General features: G+C 39.3%; 1 protein-coding gene across 3 annotated transcripts in view; it reads right to left on the bottom strand.

The window, feature by feature from the left end:
* Positions 1 to 2,007: 2,007 nt before the first annotated feature.
* Positions 2,008 to 20,483, bottom strand: part of LOC114261296 (formin-like protein 18) — a 68,657-nt gene continuing 50,181 nt past the window's right edge. For 2 of the 3 annotated variants that reach the window (XM_028201529.2, XM_082924957.1), the window contains exons 16-19: positions 20,173 to 20,241; positions 20,007 to 20,073; positions 2,252 to 2,651; positions 2,008 to 2,084 (exon numbers count right to left, since the gene is read on the bottom strand). Coding sequence is in view for 2 of the 3 variants with exons in the window: in XM_082924957.1 (XP_082781083.1) it covers positions 2,470 to 2,651; positions 20,007 to 20,073; positions 20,173 to 20,241 (318 nt within the window). In the remaining variant the exon portion in view is untranslated. Of the gene's footprint in view, positions 2,085 to 2,251; positions 2,652 to 10,564; positions 10,792 to 20,006; positions 20,074 to 20,172; positions 20,242 to 20,483 lie in introns of those variants that run through there. The other variant, XM_082924958.1, reaches the window with a different exon arrangement.

Here is a 20,483-nt window from a genome sequence, read left to right as displayed (position 1 = left end):
ACTTCCCAAATCACTTCCAAAAAGCCAAAAAACTTAGTAAAAAGTCAAAAGTTAATTTTTTACCAACTTCCCAAAACAACCATTTATGTGTCATAAATTTATAATGCACCACTTTATCATTTATTTTTTTATTAATAATTATAGACTTGTTATAGTGGTTCAAATTTGCAAGCTACATATGTTCAAAGAAGTAATTTGAATATCATTGTTGTTATTTTAGCAATTTTCATTTTCAAGTAATACAAATAACACAACATACAATTTACGTTTCTCAAAAAAAAAAAAAAAAAACAAAGCAAAACAAAACAAAACAAAATCAAATAAAATACTTACAAGTTACAATCTTTAATTGAGTGAATAAATAAAAAAAAGAAGTTAAAAGAGAAAAGATGAACTTTTAATTTTTAGTAGGAACATTTTTGCTTGTTAGGACTTTAGTTTTTAATAAAGATGATAATGGGTGTTACTCTTACCGATGTTGCCTTACGCATTTTTGATGAAATCACAAGCACAAGAGAAAGCTGAAAGTAACATTCAATTTGTGTTACTCAGCACAAACCAAGCTGTAAATGCAAACATTCTTAGTTCAAACACTTACTTACTAGTGACAAAGTATGTACTTAACTATTATAGATGGTTTGTATTGTGCTTGACCAAGCTGTAAATGCAAAGATTCTAAGTTCAAACCCTTGCTTGTTAGTGACGAAGTATTTACTTAAAGATGGTTTGTAAGTGATTTAAGAGATGGACACCCATCATAAAAAATAAAAGATAAATTTTTTTTTGGTGCCGTAGCAGTAATAGGTAAGGGATTCTTTTGCAGATCTTGGGAGCTACAATTTCCCCAATTGCAGTGAAACTGAGGTTCGCTTGCACCAAGTAACCGAGTCTGAAGCATTCATTATAGGTCTCCAAGCATCCCTGTGGGAATACGAGATATCGAAGTTTATGGTGACTCCACTTTCATTATCTGCCGAGCTGTAGGAGAGTGGAAGACCAGGGGGTAACCCCAGCGAGTTCCGTACAAGTTGTTACATTTTATGCATCACGATTGTGTCTCTTTCGGCGTTTCTTGTTTATATTACATTTTTACATACAAAAAACATGGTTAGATAGAGGACAGAGCTTCTTTTTTCAGGACATTTTTGACAATATTTGAACGATGCTCCGATGACTCTTTTTACACTTTTAAAATATATATTTATAGTCTTAAAATATAGATTTATAATTTTCGAGTATAGATCTAAACTTTTTATGTCTAAAATAGAATTTGAGAGTTTTTTCTCTCAATTTCGACATAGATTTTTGAATCTTCGACGCTCACAATAGTTCCCTTCACTTTCAAGTATTTTCCCACTGTAGATATCCTTCCTTTTTTACTGTAATTTTTGGCAATGTTCAAAATACGACGACGATGATGGCAAAGTTAGACAGCGACAACACAAATGACGTTGACAGCGACGACTAACTTTCAAACAAATCTTGTTTGATTTGATACAAATCTTGCTTTTCAATCACATCTTTGAGAAGATCACTGATTTTTTCTAAATCGTAACTAATTTTTTTTGACAGATTTGTTATTTTTTTGTTTGTTTATTTATTTATTTTTTCCGTTTTGTTGTATAGCTTGTATGACCCTTTGATGTCTTATTTCGGTATATTGTTGTTTTAATATAAATGTTTTCATGTTCTGACAAAAAAAACAAAAACATTTTTACTTAAAAAAATCACTAGAGCTTGTCTGAAGAAATCTCTTTAATTTAGTGGAAGAAAAGTACATGCACAATTAGCAACTCCCAACTTCCTTCAAAATACCAGAAAATTCGGTAATGTATAAAACCTTTTCTATATAACTAATTGCTGCCCTGAAACCATACTCAAGAAGAGAAAAATATTGCTCCAAGTTAACTCAGAGAGAGAGAGAGAGAGAGAGAGAGAGAGATTATAATGTACATGATAACTATGAAAATTAGGAAAACGCTGCAAAATAGAAAAACCACAAAAGGATGATATGGAAGAACTAAATACTTTTGCAATTTGTCAGTAAATAATTTACAAGTTGCGACGGGATCGCATTAACTCCCCTGCCAAAACATTAAAAAACAAAAAAAGGATACAATTAATAAATTATGGAACAAAAGGCATTAAAAGAAAAGAAAAGAAAAGAAGAGAAACAGGAAGAAAAAAAACATTCTGTTTTCATTAAACAAAAATACAAGCAATTGAAGGGAGGGAACAGTAATAGGTATACCTGTTGAAATAATGATCGAGGCTCTACTTTGCTGCAGATTGTGGCATTTACAACTCTACACCTAACATCTCAGCCCAAATATACAAACTCCTCGCACTCGCACTATCCCTCCCACTCCTATTTCCCAGCTGCATTTCTTTTTACCGAGCAGACGATAATATTTATTCATTAGGAAGAGAAAGAAAGAGTAGCAGAAGGAGAAAAGTAACATCATCAAATTATTTGATACTCTTGATTTGGGATTGTAACAAGTGTTCAGAGTTCTTCTGTGAAGCATGTGTCTTCAACTTCTCACTTTCTGATTCTTTCTCGGCTTTCTTTTTGTCAAGCTCCAGCTGCTTACAGTTCTCGTCATGTGAACGATTAAACATTTTAACAAAGTTGAGTAGGGTAGAAATAACTGCAAGATAAAAACAGATATATAATGAGACAGTTGTGTAACCAGACATACATCAATGTCGGCTCATTGAACAAGAAGAGTTTGTATTGCTGTAAGTAGAATACAGATATCAAATGGAATTTGAATTATTAATCAACATAAAGTGCATCAGATAGATATACTTGATGTGACAGAAAGAACATGTTTGGCAGAGGTATAACTACAGTGAGAAAAACTGGAGATGAGTTAATCGGCATAATAAGCTCGTGTCACAGATAAGGTAAACAACTCTGGTGATAATGGACAAATCTACCAGAGATATACAAGAACAAGGTCCAAGGTGACAATTTTCAGCCAGGTCAAGCCAGAAGCTGGCCCAGTGAATCACCATGCCTTAATTATCAGGGTGGAATTAATTATGATACGGAACAGTTGGCTGATTGTAACATGTGTCATAATATAATGGGTCCACACGTGATGAAAAATCCATCTTGTATTTTTTGCTTTCCATATGGATCATGACATGTCTGTCTTGCATTTGCTTTAGCATGTGGTTCATGCTTGGTCCTTTTAAGGGTTGCCTCGATGATGGTCCTATGGGTTCTATCAAATACCACCTGTGTGGCAACCTCCAATTGATTCAGCCATCTACATCAAACCTCTGCTCAGGGACCGCCTTTAGTATGGTGACCTTGCCCCTACTCTAAAGCTTGCCTCCCTAATAATACCTTAAAGTTTTTCAAGATCCAGATTACTCGCTACCACCCTTAAATACTCAATTTTTTATATACTTTAACCTGATTAAAGTCTTTTGTTTAATCTAGCATAAAGATTGCCATAGGCTTTTAACTTGGCATCTCAAATTGTCCTTTTAACCTCTTCATTAGCCAACTTGTCTCCCTTAAATTTTTTCTCATTTTTGTGCTTTTGCTTTAATTAAACCTAAATAAGATTAATTAACTTAATGAAAGATTAGAGATTACCCTTGATTAATTAGAACTAAGCTTGATTGACTATGCTAATGAGAGAGGATTAAAGAGGTAGGTGAAGCATGCACCTAGGCGAGACCACACACACCATCGTTTAGTTTTGCACACCTCCTTACTTGGAGGGATAAAGACAGGCCCAAGAGAAACAAGTGTCTCCCTTAGTTATAAAATAAGAAGGAAAAAAAAAAAGCTTAGAAGAGAGAAACGAGTTCTAGGAGAGGAAGAATTCTGCCGGAGCAAAATAGAGAGGAGAGGAGAGAAGAAGAGAGACAGAAGAAGGAAGAGGAAGCAGAAGAACCAAGAGAGAGAGCTCAAATCCTAACTCAAAAATCAACTAAAAATCACACCAAGGTAAGATTTTCTCCCGTATTTCATGAAGATATCATCACTCTTAAGGAAATCTATGTAAGACTTGCGATTGAATAAGAATTGAATGAAAGAAATGGAAGAAATGAGGCTAGGTTAAGAAGAATTGAGTGAAAATCCATGCTTTTGAATGATGAAATCTAAAGTTTTTTAATGGAAATCTCAGCACTTGAGTTTCACTTGAAGGGTCTGCAAGTGCAACCCAATTCCCTGAAGGGCCTGCAACAATCTGCACATGCGGGCACAGACTGGATAGCCCTGTTTCACTTGTTTTTGATACCTAAAATTTCTTTTTTGTGGATTTAATCCATTTGAGTCATCCATTCAGAGCATGTGCATAAGTATATGAAATGAAGCATACAATAGTTACATTAACTTCTTCAATATTACACGTGTGTACAAAGCTTACAAAAATGCAACCGCCTACAAGATAGTTTATCCTTCTTCCAAAGCTAATAATTACAAGGCTTTTAGGCCTTTTAAACTCCGACAAGTATGGCTTGCAACTAGTTTTCATATGCCCACAACTATGATCTCTTCAAGCCTAATCTTCTTCTTCACCTACATACATATAGGAAGAGGGGGTGATCCAAAGTCCAGTGAATAGTATTATAACAAAGTGGTACAATGAATAAACATCAATAGTTTTTTTCAAAACACTAGGGTTATTGAAACAAGAGTTTTATACAATTCAAAACATATGCTTTCATGAGCTTTAATCAAAACAAGTTGTATCTTATCAAGAGCTTTAACTTTCCATACATGATAATGCACATCCAACAGAGCAAGACAAGGCAAGGGAACTAACTGGCCCAAAACCGACTAGACGAACCCGCCCTCAGGTGGCAAATGAGATCTCTAACATTGCGCTACTTGCACACTTAGGATCCTCTAGTCGCTAGGACTAACCCAAGGATGCCATCTTTATAAATTTGATACAAGAATATAGGATATCCATTCATAATGAAACATGTCAATGTATAGTAAAACATAGCATAGTTGATATTTAATACATGAGTTCGGACAAAACTTCGAAATAATACTACTCACCAATGGATTTTAGGGATGGGATAGTACTCAAGATTACAACCAACACAAGTAAAAATGCAATTTTCATTGAGATGTAGCTGAAGCATATGCAATACTAAGTTGTTTGTGCCTATTTCAAGTGTTCCATTTCTAATTCAATTTCTTTCCTTTAACCATTTGTTTTTAAGTTATTTTTTGACCCTCCTCTAGGTTCAATACAAGTTCTAAACATCCAAATTGAGGACCGGTGTGTGTAGGTATCAAAAACAAGTGAAACAAGGCTATCTTGTCTGTGCCACATGTGCGAATTGTTACATGCGAATTGTTGCAAGCTCTTCCATGCTTTTGAATGATGAAATTTAAAGTTTTTAAATAGAAATCTCAGCTCTTGAGTTTCACTTGAAGGGCCTGCAAGTGCGACCCAATGCCCTGAAGGGCCTGCAACAATCCACACATGCAACACAGGCTCGATAGCCTTGTTTCACTTGTTTTTCATACCTACACACACCGGGCCTCAATTTGGATGTTTAGAACTTGCATTGAACCTAGACGATGCTTAAAAATTAACTTAAAAACATATGGTTTAAGGGAAGAGATTGAATTAGAGATGGAACACTAGAAATAGGCACAAACAACTTAGTATTGCATTGGCTTGAGCTACATCTCAATGAAAATTGCATTTGTACTTGTGTTGGTTGTAAGCTTGAGTACTATCCCATCCCTAAAATCCATTGGTGAGTAGTATTATTTCGAAGTTATGTTCAAACTCATGTCTTAAATATCAACTATGCTATGTTTTACTAGACATTGAAATGTTTCATTATGAATGGATATCCTATATTCTTGTATCAAATTTATAAGATGGCATCCTTGGGTTAGTCCTAGCCACTAGAGGACCCTAAGTGTGCTAGTAGAGTGATGTTAGAGATCTCACTTGCCACCTAAGGGCGGGTTCCTCTAGTTGGCTCCGGCCGGTTAGTTCCCTTGTCTTGTCTTGCTCTGGTGGATGTGTATTATCATGTATGAAAAGTTGAAGCTCTTGATAAGATACGACAAGTTTTGATTAAAGCTCATGAAAGCATATGTTTTGAATTGTAAAAAACTCTTGTTTCAATAACCCTAATGTTTTGAAAAAGCTATTGATATTTATTTATTGTACCACTTTGTTATAATACTATTCACTGGGCTTTGGATTGTAAAAAACTCTTGCTTCAATAACCCTAATGTTTTGAAAAAGCTATTGATATTTATTTATTGTACCACTTTGTTATAATACTATTCACTGGGCTTTGGATTACTTCCTCTTCCTATATGTATGTAGGTGAAGAAGAAGATTAGGCTTAAAGAGATCATAGTTTTGGGCATATGAAAACTAGTTGCAAGCCATACTTGTCGGAGTTTAAAAGGCTTTGTAATTATTAGCTTTGGAAGAAGGATTTTGTAAGCTTTGTACACTTGTGTAATATCGAAGAAGTGTAACTATTGTATGCTTCATTTCATATACTTATGCACATGCCTTGAATGGATGACTCAAATGGATTAAATCCACAAAAAATAAATTTTACCGTAATTATCACGAGTCCAACTTGCCCTTGTTTAACAAGGCCTTTGGTAGTCTATAACTATTGGTTGGTTATCACACTATCTCATTTGGGGTAGAATGGAGTCGTGACAATGGTTTTTGGCACTTGCGAACTAATATCGGTGAGTCTCAAGTATTTAATGTGCATAACATTTTCCTTCGAAGTCATCTTGTACATTTGCCTCCCAAGTCATATATTTTTCTTTTTGATGAATAAATAAACTTTATTGCAAGAGCATCAAGAAGATGCAAAGAATATAGAACTCCAAAGAGAAGTTGTCAACTCCTAACCAAGAATATCATCTAAAAAGTCTGACAAAACAAACAAATCCGGATCAAACGGCTCTATCCAACAATACAAAACTATAAGAAGACGACTCTCAAGCCAAGAAACATTATGATGAACCTCTTGAAAAGTTTGCCTGTTACGCTCTAACCAAAGCAACCACTTCAAACAAAAAGGCACCAATGACCACACGCGCCGCCGCCAATGACCAATCCGAGCTCCCCGCCAACTCCACAACATATCCATCACTCTCCACGGCTAAACCCAAACAATCCCAAAAAGAGAGCACATAAGTCCCCACAAACGGATGGCCACAAGACAATGCAAAAACAAATGATCAACCGACTCGGAATCGGCACAACACATACAACACCGATTTACTAAAATATGACCACGCCGCATCAAATTGCCAATTGTAAGATTCCGTCCTAAGGCCGCCGTCCATATAAAGAAAGCCACCTTAGAAGGAACCCCCGGCACCCAAATACTCTTCCAAGAAAAATCCTACCTCACCTCCCCCACTAAGCTCCTGTAAAAAGACGAAACCGAGAAGTGCCCCTTAGCCCCTACAACATTACTTAGAAAATATGAGGAAGAAGAACTCCGAAAATATGAGGAAGAAGGAATATATTTCTGTTATATTCAAAACTTCTTATTTTACAAGACCAAATGACACTCCTTATATAGGAGATATTACAAACATCATTATAACCCATTATATGCCACTTACATATTATATATTACCACTATCTACCACTATCATATTATATACATGCCACTATCTACCACCAACACCACTATCATATTCTATACATGCCACTATCTACCACTAACACCACTATCATATGCCACTATCTTATTATATGCATTAACACAAATTTCCAGCACTCCCCCTCAAGCTGGTTTGAAGATATCTTCCATAGCCAGCTTGCTAGTCAGCTTATCAAATTACTTCTTGTGTAGTCCCTTCGTTAGCACATCAGCTAATTGTTCACCTGTTGGAAGGTAGGTCATACAGATTATGACAACATTGATTTTCTCCTTAATGAAATGTTTATCCACTTCTATATGTTTTGTGCGATCATGTAGAACTGGATTATGAGCTATAGATATAGCTGCTTTGTTGTCACAATAGACCTTCATAGGTGTCGGGTGAGAAAGCTTTAATTCTTCAAGAATTCTTTTAATCCACATTACTTCACAGATTCCATGGGCAACAGCTCTGAACTCTGCTTTTGCACTACTTCTAGCTACCACATTCTGTTTTTTACTCCGCCATGTAACTAGGTTCCCACCTACAAAGGAGCAGTATCTGGATGTTGATCTCCTGTCTGTAACACTTCCTGCCCAGTCTGCATCTGTGTATACTTCAACTTGAAGATGTCCATGTTTCTTGAACAGTAAGCCTCTCCCTGGAGTTCCTTTCAAATATCTTAAGATCTTATAAACGGCCTCAAAGTGCTCTGCCCCTGGTGAGTGCATGAACTGACTTACCATGCTGACTGCAAAGGCAATATCAGGCCGCGTATGAGACAAGTAAATCAATTTCCCGACAAGTCGCTGATATTGTTCCCTCTCTTTGATTTCTTCAGCCTTAGCAGCTTGTAACTTCAAGTTAGGCTCGCTCGGAGTCTCCACCATCTTACAACCAAGCATACCTGTTTCTCCAAGGAGATCAAGAATATATTTTCTCTGATTAACGAATATACCTTCCTTGGATCTTGCAAATTCCATTCCGAGGAAATACTTGAGGGCTCCCAGATCCTTAATGTGAAATTCTTTTGCGAGTTTCTCTTTGAGGGCTGCTAACTCTGCTTCATCATTACCAGTTAAAATGATGTCATCAACATAAACAATCAAAATTGCAATTTTACTGTTTTTTGAATGTTTATAAAATATTGTGTGATCTGCTTGACTCTGCGAGAAGCCACAACTGATAACTGCCTTCCCAAAGCGTTCAAACCATGCTCTTAGTGATTGTTTGAGTCCGTATAACGACTTGTTCAATCTGCATACTCTGTCGCTTCCAAGTCTCTGCTCAAATCCCGGCGGTAGGCTCATGAACACCTCCTCTTCAAGATCACCATTGAGAAATGCATTTTTAATGTCAAGTTGATGTAGAGGCCAATTTGAATTTACTGCAAGAGATAACAGTACTCTGATGGAATTTATTTTAGCAACAGGAGCAAACGTCTCCTGATAGTCAATCCCATAAGTTTGAGTGAAGCCTTTAGCCACCAGTCTCGCCTTGTATCTCTCAACGCTTCCATCTGCGTTACATTTTATCGTAAACACCCATTTACACCCAACTATTTTCTTGTCTTTGGGTAGATCAACTATCTCCCAAGTACCACTTCTCCTTAAAGCATTCATCTCCTCCATGACTGGTAATTTCCAATTCGGATCATCCAATGCTTCCTGTATATTCCTTGGAACAAACAAGTGTGAAATCCTAGATGTGAAAGCTCTATGGTTTTTAGACAGTCTTTGATAGGAGAGGTAATTTGCAATAGGATGTTTAATGCAATTTCGGACACCTTTCCTAATTGCTATAGGAACATCAAGGTCGGAAATAGAAGGAATAGGATTACCTAAAATTTCGATGCCAGAACTCGGGTGGACATTCGGGTCATTAGGATGGACATTCGGGTCATTATTCCTCAGATGAAATCGCTTCCTAGTATAAACCTGAAGCTCAGGATTTAGATCATTTTGTAGTACTTCTCCCCCTAAACAAGAATCTTCTTGACTAGGCACCATAGAACTTGGTTCTCCTAAGTGATCATTATCAGACAGATGTGGTTTTTGTGTAGGATAAATGACATTGGGGAGCGGGATAGAAATATCCCAAAAACGGTCTTCTACTCCACTTGTCTCCCCCTGAAGAGAAGTGTTGGGGAAATAGGATTTTGTTTCCACAAATGACACATCCATACTCACATGAAATTTCTTAGTTTGAGGATCGAAACACTTATACCCCTTTTTGTTTGAGGAATAACCCAAAAAAACACATTTTATAGCACGGGGGTCAAGTTTTGAACGAAATTGACTAGGAACATGAACATAGGCAGTACATCCAAAAACTTTGGCGGGTAAATCAGAAAACAACCTCGTGTCAGGAAAAAAAGTTTTGAGACAATCGAAAGGTGTTTTGTATGTTAACACCTTTGTAGGCATCCTGTTTATCAAATAAGAGGCTGTTAAAATTGCTTCACCCCATAAATATTTAGGAACATGCATGTAAAACATTATAGCACGTGCTACTTCAAGTAGATGTTTATTTTTTCGTTCTGCAATGCCATTTTGTTGAGGGGTATCCCGACATGTAGATTGATGAAAAATCCCCTTTTTTTTCAAAAACTCACCCAACTGCTCATTGAAATATTCTGTTCCATTATCAGAATGTAAAATACCAATTTTGGTTTGAAATTGGTTTTCAATCATATTGTAAAAATTTGTGAATAAATTTTTCACGTCAGATTTTTTATTCATCAAATAAATCCAACATAAGCGGGTATGGTCATCAATAAATGTAACAAACCATCTTTTACCAGAAAGAGTAGTGATTTTAGAAGGGCCCCAAACATCACTATGAATCAAATAAAAAGGTTTGGAAGCCTGGTAAGGTTTTGGCAAATAAGTAGAGCGATGAAATTTTGCAAAAATGCAACTTTCACAATGAAAAGAAGAACAATCAATCCCTTTAAATAATTCTGGAAATAAATGTTTCAGATAAAGAAAACTAGGATGTCCTAGCCTATAGTGCCATAGCATTATTTTTTCTCGAACAGAGATTGAACTAGTACTATTAAAGCTCTGAGCTTTTTTATTACTAACAGGTACTTCATCAAAGTAGTAAAGACCTTCAAGCATCCTAGCACGCCCAATCATCATCCCCGAGTTCTGGTCCTGAAATTCACAATGGGATTCAAAAAATGTAACACGACAATTAGAATCCTTAGATAGTTTACTGACAGACAAAAGGTTACAGGCTAAGTTGGAGACGTGAAGAACAGCATTGAGATTAATTTTCTCAGTTAGTTTAATAAATCCTTTTCCTGCAATAGGTGAAAAACTACCATCGGCTATTCTGATTTTGTCATGACCAGAACAAGGGAAATAGGTACTAAATAAATGGGAAAAACTAGTCATGTGATCGGAGGCACCGGAATCTATGATCCACGGAGAGAAGTTTAGGCAAGAGAAGGCTTTAGGATTTCTACCTGTTTGTGCCAACAAAACACTAGGAGTACCGGATGAGGAGTTGGATTTTATCAGCTTTAAGAGTTGATCAATCTGCTCTTTGTTAAAGGGACCTGAATTGGCTTCATTAGCGGTAGGAAAGCCACGATTCTTCTCTCCTTGTTTGCTGCTTTTCCAGTTGACAGGTTTGCCATGGATCTTCCAACACGTTTCGCGTGTATGGCGAGGCTTGTTGCAAAAATCACACCAGACCCGTGGCTTATCATCAAACCTGCGCTGGTAATTTGTAGCCTTGTTAGCCGCAGCATCGCTAATTAAAGCAGAAATTTCAATTGATTCACCAGTACCTTTTTTCTTAAGCATGACGCTCCTTCGGCTCTCTTCCCTTCTGACTTCGGCAAATACTTCGCCAATGGATGAGAGAGGAGGTCTGCCAATAATTCTTCTTCGCACTTCATCGAACTCAATATTGAGGCCGGCAAGAAACTTGTAAATACGGCTGTCTTCCACAGTTTTCTTGTGGTGGTTGAAGTCGTCAACCGATTTCCATTCGTATGTGTTGAAGATGTCAAGATCCTGCCACAACCTTTTCAACGAATTGAAATATTTGGTGACGGAATCATCTCCTTGACGAATCTCTCCCAACTTCAAAGTTAATTCGAAAACTTGAGATTGATTTCCTAGGTCAGAATACATCTGACTAACATTATCCCACAATTCTTGTGCAGTAGGATAGCACATGTAATTAGAGCTTATATCCTCCTCCATAGAATTGACCAACCATGTCATAACCATGGAGTTTTCAGCGTCCCAACTGTCGAACAGCGGATCATTAACAGCAGGAGTCTTCTTGTCACCAGTGATGTAACCGATCTTTCCTTGCCCACGGATATACATCCGGACAGATTGTGACCAGCGGAGAAAATTATCACCATTTAGGCGGATGGTGGTGATTTGGACAGAGTGAGAGTTTGACGTTTTCACCGGAATGACAGCGGCAGGGGTTGAAGTGGTTTCGAACGTGACTTCCGACATGGCTATGACGGTTTTAGGGCTGTTGTGTTTTTTGTAGCTCTGATACCAACTTAGAAAATATGAGGAAGAAGAACTCCGAAAATATGAGGAAGAAGGAATATGTTTCTGTTATATTCAAAACTTCTTATTTTACAAGACCAAATGACACTCCTTATATAGGAGATATTACAAACATCATTATAACCCATTATATGCCACTTACATATTATATATTACCACTATCTACCACTATCATATTATATACATGCCACTATCTACCACCAACACCACTATCATATTCTATACATGCCACTATCTACCACTAACACCACTATCATATGCCACTATCTTATTATATGCATTAACACAAATTTCCAGCAACATTCCACCCCAAGACATCTTCTCCCACCACAATCACACCGAAACCATACAAATATCCCCATAATTGCAACAATTGGTCCACCTCCCAGCCTTGAACCGGCTGCCGCAAATGAATATCCCAAACTATCATATCCCCACCCCCCAAATAAGATGCCACCAAGGCTTCCTGATTCCCCACAATTCCGAAAATCAAAGGAAACTGATCTACTAGCAAAGGCTCACCACACCACCTATCCTTCCAAAAACGCATCCTCCTCCCATCCCCCACTCGAAACCTCACCCTCTCCCAATACTCCACTCGCCTCAACCCAATGCCTTTCTATAAACCACAACCATAAGATCCAACCACATCCTGTGACCACTACTCCCCCCTAGCCATCCCATACTTAGTTGCCACCACCTATCTCCATACCCACTCTAGCTCCAAAGCAAAGCGCCACAGCCACTTACCCAACAAAGCATTGTTGAAAGTCACCAAGCTTTGAACCCCCAAACCTCCGGTCTCTTTTGGTTGACAAATCCTTCCATAGTCCACCAAATGATAACGGAAGTCATCCCCTCCACTGCCCCACCGAAAATCTCGCTGAAGTTTCTCCATCCGCTGCGCCACCGACACCGGAATAACATGCAAAGACATAAAATACGTCGGAATGCTACTAAACACACTCTTGATCAAAGTCAACCTACCCCCTTTCGAAAGATATTGCCTCTTCTAGCCCGCCAGTAAGCGCTGAATCCGCTCCACCACTCCATCCCACACCCCTTTGACCTTAAATGATGCCCCCAAAGGCAAACCCAAATAGGTAGCGGGCAAAGCCGACACCCTACAACCCAGCACTGCCACTAAAACTGCAATCTCTCCACTTTCCCCACCGGAACCATCTCCGACTTTCTCAAATTCACCCACAGACCTAAAATTGCCACAAAACACAACAAGACACATCTCAAATAGCCTACCTACTCTGCCATAACCCCACAAAAGATCAAGGCATCATCAGCATAAAGCAAATGGGAAACACAAATAGGTGCCCCAGTAAGAGGACCCACCAAAAAACCCTCCAATACACCTTCATGGACAGCCTTATCCAACAGTTTACTCAATGCCTCCATCACTAAAATGAACAGTAATGGAGACAAAGGATCCCCTTGACGAAGACCTCGATGGGTCGGAAAAAAACCTGTTGGCGTACCATTTACCAAAACAGACATCTACACAGTAGAAATACAAAACTGAATCCATTTACACCAAGTCTCGCCAAAGCCTATGCGCTCTAAAACATATAGCAAAAACTCCCACTGTACATTATCATAAGCCTTTTCAATATCCAGCTTACAAATCAAACCTCGTTGCCCCTGTCAAATCTGGGAATCCACACACTCATTAGCCACCAACACTGCATCCAAAATCTGGTGACCCCCCACAAAAGCATTTTGGGACTCAGACACCACCACCTGTAAAACCCCTCAAAGCCTATTTGCCAAAACTTTAGCTAAAAGCTTATACATACTTTGAAGCAGACTAATAAGCCTAAAATCCTGAATATCCCCCCCTCCCCCATCTTTTCAAAGCCAAGAAAGTCACATTAAAACCTTTCTCAAAATGCCCCGACGCAAAAAAAGCCTCTAAAGTTGCCATCACATTTGTCTTAAAGCCATCCGAACTTGGCGCCTTATCCCCAAACATTGCCCGCAGAGCCCCAAGCACCTTATCTTCCGTAACAGCACGCTCCAAAGCCTCATTGTCCTCTATTGATATCATGTCAAACTAAACCCCTGCCAACCCTGGCCGCCACTCCCCTACGTGTGGCCAAAACAAATGCTAATAATCAGCCACAATTCCCTCCTTAGTCTCCTCATCCGTATCTAGATCTCAACCATCCACCCGCAACCTGCTGATCTGATTCACCCAACGATGTGCGTTAGCCATCCGATGGAAGAACTTTGTATTCCAGTCCCCATCCTTTAACCACAAACATCGGGACTGCTGCCTGAAACTCACCTCCTCTATACGAGAAATACAGATATAATCCTGTCTAGCTGCCTCCTTTTTGGCGTCGTCATCAGGTGCCAAACCCCCATTAGCCTCTATGTCATCTAAGGACTGAAGTATAGACACCACCACTACCTTTTAGCCTTCTAATGGCCAAACACCTCCTTATTCCAACCTTTCAGATCCGTTTTAAGCAGTTTCAATTTCTGAGCCAACATACAACTAGGCGAACTTGTAACCATGTAACTAGTCCACAATCCTTGAATCCTCTCCAAGAAACCATCTTATTGCAACCACATTTCTCAAAACGAAAAGGTGTTGGGCCCCTCCGAACCCCCCCCCCCCCCACTGTCAAGTAAAATGGGCCAATGATCCGACACTGGGCTTGATAAACGAATTTGAATAGCATTCGGGAAATGCTCCTCCCAACCTCTAGAAATCAGAAATCGATCAATCCGAGACAAACTCTGCCCATTTGACCAAGTGAAACTCCCCCCCTGAAGAGGCAAATCAATTAGCTGCATCTCGCCAATAAAGGAATAGAAAACCCGTATCCACCTCGACTCTCTAGCGCTCCCCACCCTCTCTACCGACCACCTCACTATATTAGAATCACCCCCTACACACCAAGACTCCGACCATCGAAATGCCACATTTTCTAACTCTAATAGGAACTCGCCTCGGTCAGCATCTTGTATTGGACCATACACCCCAGTAAACACCCACCGAAACTGGTCCTCCGCACACCGAAACAAACATGACATAGAGAAACCACCCACCTCCTCCTCCTTTACCATTGCCTTGGAATCCCAACACAGAAGCATCCCACCTGCTGTACCAACGGCTGACAAATGTAATCACCCCACAAATCTCCTTCCCCAAATATCACGCACCACCTCTTTCCCTAGCACTTCCATCTTTGTCTCCTGTAAGCACACCGCATCAGCTTTTGCACTACGTAACACCGCTTTCACTGCCATCCTTTTATCTCTATTATTTATGCCCCGCACATTCCAAGAGAATTTTTATCCTAATTACAACATAAGTAGTCCCCCACGAGTTCTCCAAGAGTCATGTCTGGCCTTCAAACCTCCCTGTTCATAATTAATGGAGCATTCCATATTTTTAAGCTCCCGTTTCCCCTTACGACCATTTGCTAATGAATTGACCCCCTCCTCCACAACTCATCTACTGCTAAGAACAGACGTAATGCTTCCTTCTCATGGCCTTCAAAAGACAATCCCAATAAACAACTAACATCACTAATTTGTGCTAGCACCCAATCTGAGACTTCCTCAGCCGAAGGTACCCAATACTACCCGGTTCTTCACCACTGTGAGACCTTTGATGATTCCGATCTATGAAGACCCTTGATCACCGGCATCCACGCCCAATGGTTGTACCATCATCGACAAGTAAATCTGACCATCCTTAGAACCGAAAGCCGCCCTATCTTCCCGTAATGACCCATCAAACTGATTCCATCCAGGTCGCTCTTCGTCGTCTCCAAAGAATGAAGACACAAATTGACAGTTGCAACCATCAGCCTCTAAAGGATACCCAGAGTCAGTCGCTGCGGTGCTCACCTCACGTCGCTCTATTATCTCGAGCCCCGAAGTCGACACCCCCCATTCCAACTGCTCCACAACCCCTGCAACAGTGTCCAAATTGCCTGATTTGTCCGATGACCTAGAACCGTGCCTTGCCGCCAACCTAACTGACTTCGTCGTCGATGACCCACCTTTCTCTCTCCTCATTTAACCACCTTCCTTATTTGTTGGCAACCTATGTTCCATCGTCACTGATTTAGAAGCAGCCTGATCCACAGGCGACGGGTCCAAACCACACTGTTATGCAGAACTTCGAACGCCCGCCACATTAGGGGATCCGTTGCCTGACCCATTAGCTAAGAGGTTGACCCATTGGGCCCATTATTCAACCTAACCCCAGAAACATCCACTGCAGCCCCATAAATCCTTGGGCCTTATCAAAGCCAGGCCCAACTGATCCCCCTCCCCCGTTTGACTCTTAAAAGCCTTAGCTTGGGCCCTTTTATTTAATACTGTCTCTACTGGGCCCAAACCCAAGGCCTGTTTGCCCTAAACCTCTCTTTCAAACGTTGACCTCCCCATAGGCAGAACATGTTGATTTCCCCAAATCTTGCCCCCAAATCTCTGCACATTTGGTTAATCCCCTAATCTCCGCTAGATTCATCGATTACGCTGCACCAAATCCGCACCTTCCTTTCTCGTCCCACTCCCACCCCACGTTGCTGCCGTCAGTGAGGCCGATTCCACCGTCAGCCATATCTCCGACCAAACAGGCAGTGAGTAATGCCATAAGCCCCATCGGAGTGAAATCCGTGGCAGAATCCCTATCGCCAACCCTCGGACCTTCAAACGAACACAACCCAGAAGATCCGTCGTCTCGTCAACCTCTAGAAAACCTCCACACCTATTCCCAATGGCTTGATATGCTACTAACCCATGAAGATGAATAGGGAGGCCTATCACTTGAATCCAGTTACTCTGTGCCTTTGTCGGCGCCTTTTGTCGGCCACAGAAAGCAATCAGCAACCACCAATCCAAAACCAAGTCACGCCCAGCAATGGTCCACTTCCGTTGCAGCACCGACACTGCTTCTCTACTCAACGGGAAGACGAATAAGAAATAGTGACCTCCAACACCCAACACCTTCACATTCCCCAATGCTCTCCACCAGCGATTCACCCAATCGGTGACAAATGAGATCCCTAGCCCCATCTCTCCTTCCTTCCCCACCCTGCCCACCAAAGCCCTATCAAGCAACCGAAGCCATCCCCCTTCGCCTCCTCCTGATACCACCACGTCATTACTCGCATCGTTCTGAGGTTCTTGCAACCTTGTTTGTGGCACTCTCTATGTTGTCGCCTCACGCTTCAGAGTCCTCCTAACCTTGGCCTAACCATCCCCAAAACCAAAACCCTCGATGACTAGTGCAAGCCCCTTTCACCCATTCCCAAAATTGGACTCTGGAAGGAAAATCTATTCCCTTTTGCTTCTTGTCATGGCCACAATCTGCACCGACAACCCGCCAGTCTCCTCTCCTTAGACCCACGCTGCCACAGTTCGGCAGCCACCAATGAGTCTACCTAGATAAGTCAACCGACCTGGTTCTCGTGAGGCCTTCTGGAGCTTCACGACAAGCCAACCCACCTCAACACCCCTAAAAATAATTGCCCTCCGAAGCCCCTGCCCACGCTTCACAATTGACAAACGGCAGTGGCCAATCCGATCCTCCTCAATCTCCTCAAGGTCAAAAGAGCGGCCCCCTAAGAAGAGAATTCTCTGACGAGGGCCAATTCCTTGTTCTGCTGAGAACATTACGTCGGAATCATACTCCCTATATTCTTTTGGCAAAAAGTATATTGAGAGTAAATTTTTTATATAACTAAAAAGGAGTAGCTAGTACTAGATAATAAGGTTTGCAATACATAGCTCAGGTGGAAAATCCTTTCCCTTTTGCAGAATGAGAGCATCAAATGGTCAGTATTGGTATAAGACTACACTTCTAGATGACCTTGAATGCATCTCCCAAGTCATATTTGATGATAAAGACGTTGGCTTAAGCTTTTAGATGAAACGTGTCAGATCAGAAAATAGATGATGTGTTCAAGCCTCACCACCTACGTGATTATTATAATACTTACATGTGTTTGGTCTACTTATGGAGCAAAGCTTGGCCATACATGAGGGGGCATGTTGAGGATATTAATAACCCTGTTTGGACTATTTTTCCAATTTTGCATTGCCAATTTTTGTTTAGTTTTCTTTTGTTGTTTGAGGATTCCTTGTCCTCTCTTTGTTTCATGTTCTTTTTATTAATAAAACTTTCTTTGTTGATGCTCAAAAAATGAAATAAAAAAGAGGATATAAATAATAACTAATAAAGTTACCCCTCTCTTTAACAAGTTAAGTTTTTAGATGAGTTGGTGGTTAGTTCAACAAAGCAACTACTAGTACAAACAATCAAACTTGATGCAATATAATTAAAACAAATTTCTTCAAAATGCAATACAATGATGGACAAATGTGCAATCTTGTGATTTAAAGACTTAATGTGTCTTTCTTTTTGTTCTTCTCCCAAGCTAAATAACTACCACAAGTTTATTCTCACACATACCACTCTACAATCAATTAATTACTCTAGTACATTTAGCTTTGCAAACACCCCAGAGCTTTGCAAAATTTATGATGCAGCATAGATCTATTATTTAAATTATCAGCACCTTGAAGTTCCACTTTTCCAAAAAATCTACATGTTAAAGACGTTGCAAATAAGAATACAAACATTAAAATAAAATAAAATAAGCGGCCAATAAACACAACTGTCTTCCCAGTTCAGAAAAAAGCATCCTACTTCTGTTAATTTATACTGCCAGACACCCACCTCCAAGTATGTATCTATGAAATAACATTGCATTTCAGTTTGCCCAGACTCCACCAGAAATGGCTGAAATGGAGCCAGGAAATTACCATTTTGTTGTCAGTAATTGAAGCTTAATTTACACCTAGAGTATGTTCCATTTGCTAGCTGTTATATCTCACCTACCACACCTAATTTTTGTTGGTTATAGTACTAACTCACCTCCAACTTGTTATTTATTAATACTAGACCATACTGAAGCTTCTGAAACAAGTTGAACTTTGACCACTTCTTCAGAGTGGAACTGAATCACAAGCCCAGCAATTTCAAGGCCATGATTTCAAATGAAGGGGTACAGAAGATCTCATGCCGAAAATTCACTTTTAACGTCTTAATTATAGTTAATTAAGATTGCTAGGATTTGTTTTCTTGTAGTATGTTTCTTAGTGATCAAGGATTTTTAATTAGGATTCTCAGGATTTGTTTCCTTTTAGTATGTTTCTTAGTCATCAAGAATTTTACTTTCCTTCAAATTATAAGGGTTTTTTTTAGCCTATAAATAAAGGTTTTGACATTGTAATTTGTTAGAGTTGATTAGTGAATTTGAGTTGAGAAAAGTTGTGACTTTTGTGTATAGGGCTGTGGCCCATGTTCTTCTCTTGGAAAATTCTTTTCTTCTTGAATCTTGGTTTTCTTTCTTCTTCTTCTTCTTCTTCTTCTTTTTTTTTTTTTTTTTGGTCAGAATCATTCTCCATATTTTCTGGTTTTGAATCAATTGAAGAACAGAACGGATTTCTTAATAGCCTTTCTAATAGCTCAAAAATAGGCAGAGTTCACCCTTTGAAACATTGTAAAGTTTGCAAAAAGGGTGTTGTTCAGTGAACTGGAGTATATATTAGTGTCACTCCTGAGAAAAGTTTGATAAGAAAAGATTACACAATATTGCACATGGCTAAGCACATAACAACACTACTACAACAACAGAGGAAACACCATAAAGCACCAATATTATATTCATTATTTGTCACATCTATTAAACAAACTGATGAGCATGGCAGTTTTTCTTTCTCTTCCATCAAAGCACCATTGATATTGTCAACAGCTTCATAAAACAACTTTATTTATCAATTACCTTGTTCAAATGTGCAACGGGATGGATCTTCACCAAAGTACAAAATCAAGGCATCAACATTTCTACCCTGCAATGAATCCAATATTAAAGAGATGTTAGGTAAGGACCAACACCATATGATATGGTGAATGTCATCGTATTTTTATAAGAAAAAGTGAGGCCATACCACCCCAGAATAAAGTAAAGCCAAAGACCTCACTTCAGCTTCAGCAAAAGAAAGGAACACCTTTAAAATCTGAGTAACCGGAGAAAAAAAGAAAAGAAAAGAGATCAGCTATATGTGGATAGTGATATATTAAAGTAAATAATACAAATATAAGATCGGCTCTACGGGTAACATAAGCAGTTATTAGATTTCTATTAATGAGGTTCAGTATATTAATATGGGTTTTACTTATTTCTTTACAAACAGTAGTTGTAGGAACACTGCAAATTCATGGACGTTGCTTAAAACTCTGCACATGCACAATACTTCAA

This window comes from Camellia sinensis, chromosome 4 (assembly GCF_055761805.1).
Source record: "Camellia sinensis isolate YWXY chromosome 4, ASM5576180v1, whole genome shotgun sequence".
Lineage (NCBI taxonomy): Eukaryota > Viridiplantae > Streptophyta > Magnoliopsida > Ericales > Theaceae > Camellia > Camellia sinensis.
Note: the sequence above shows the minus strand (reverse complement) of the source record. Positions and strands in the feature narration are given on the sequence as shown.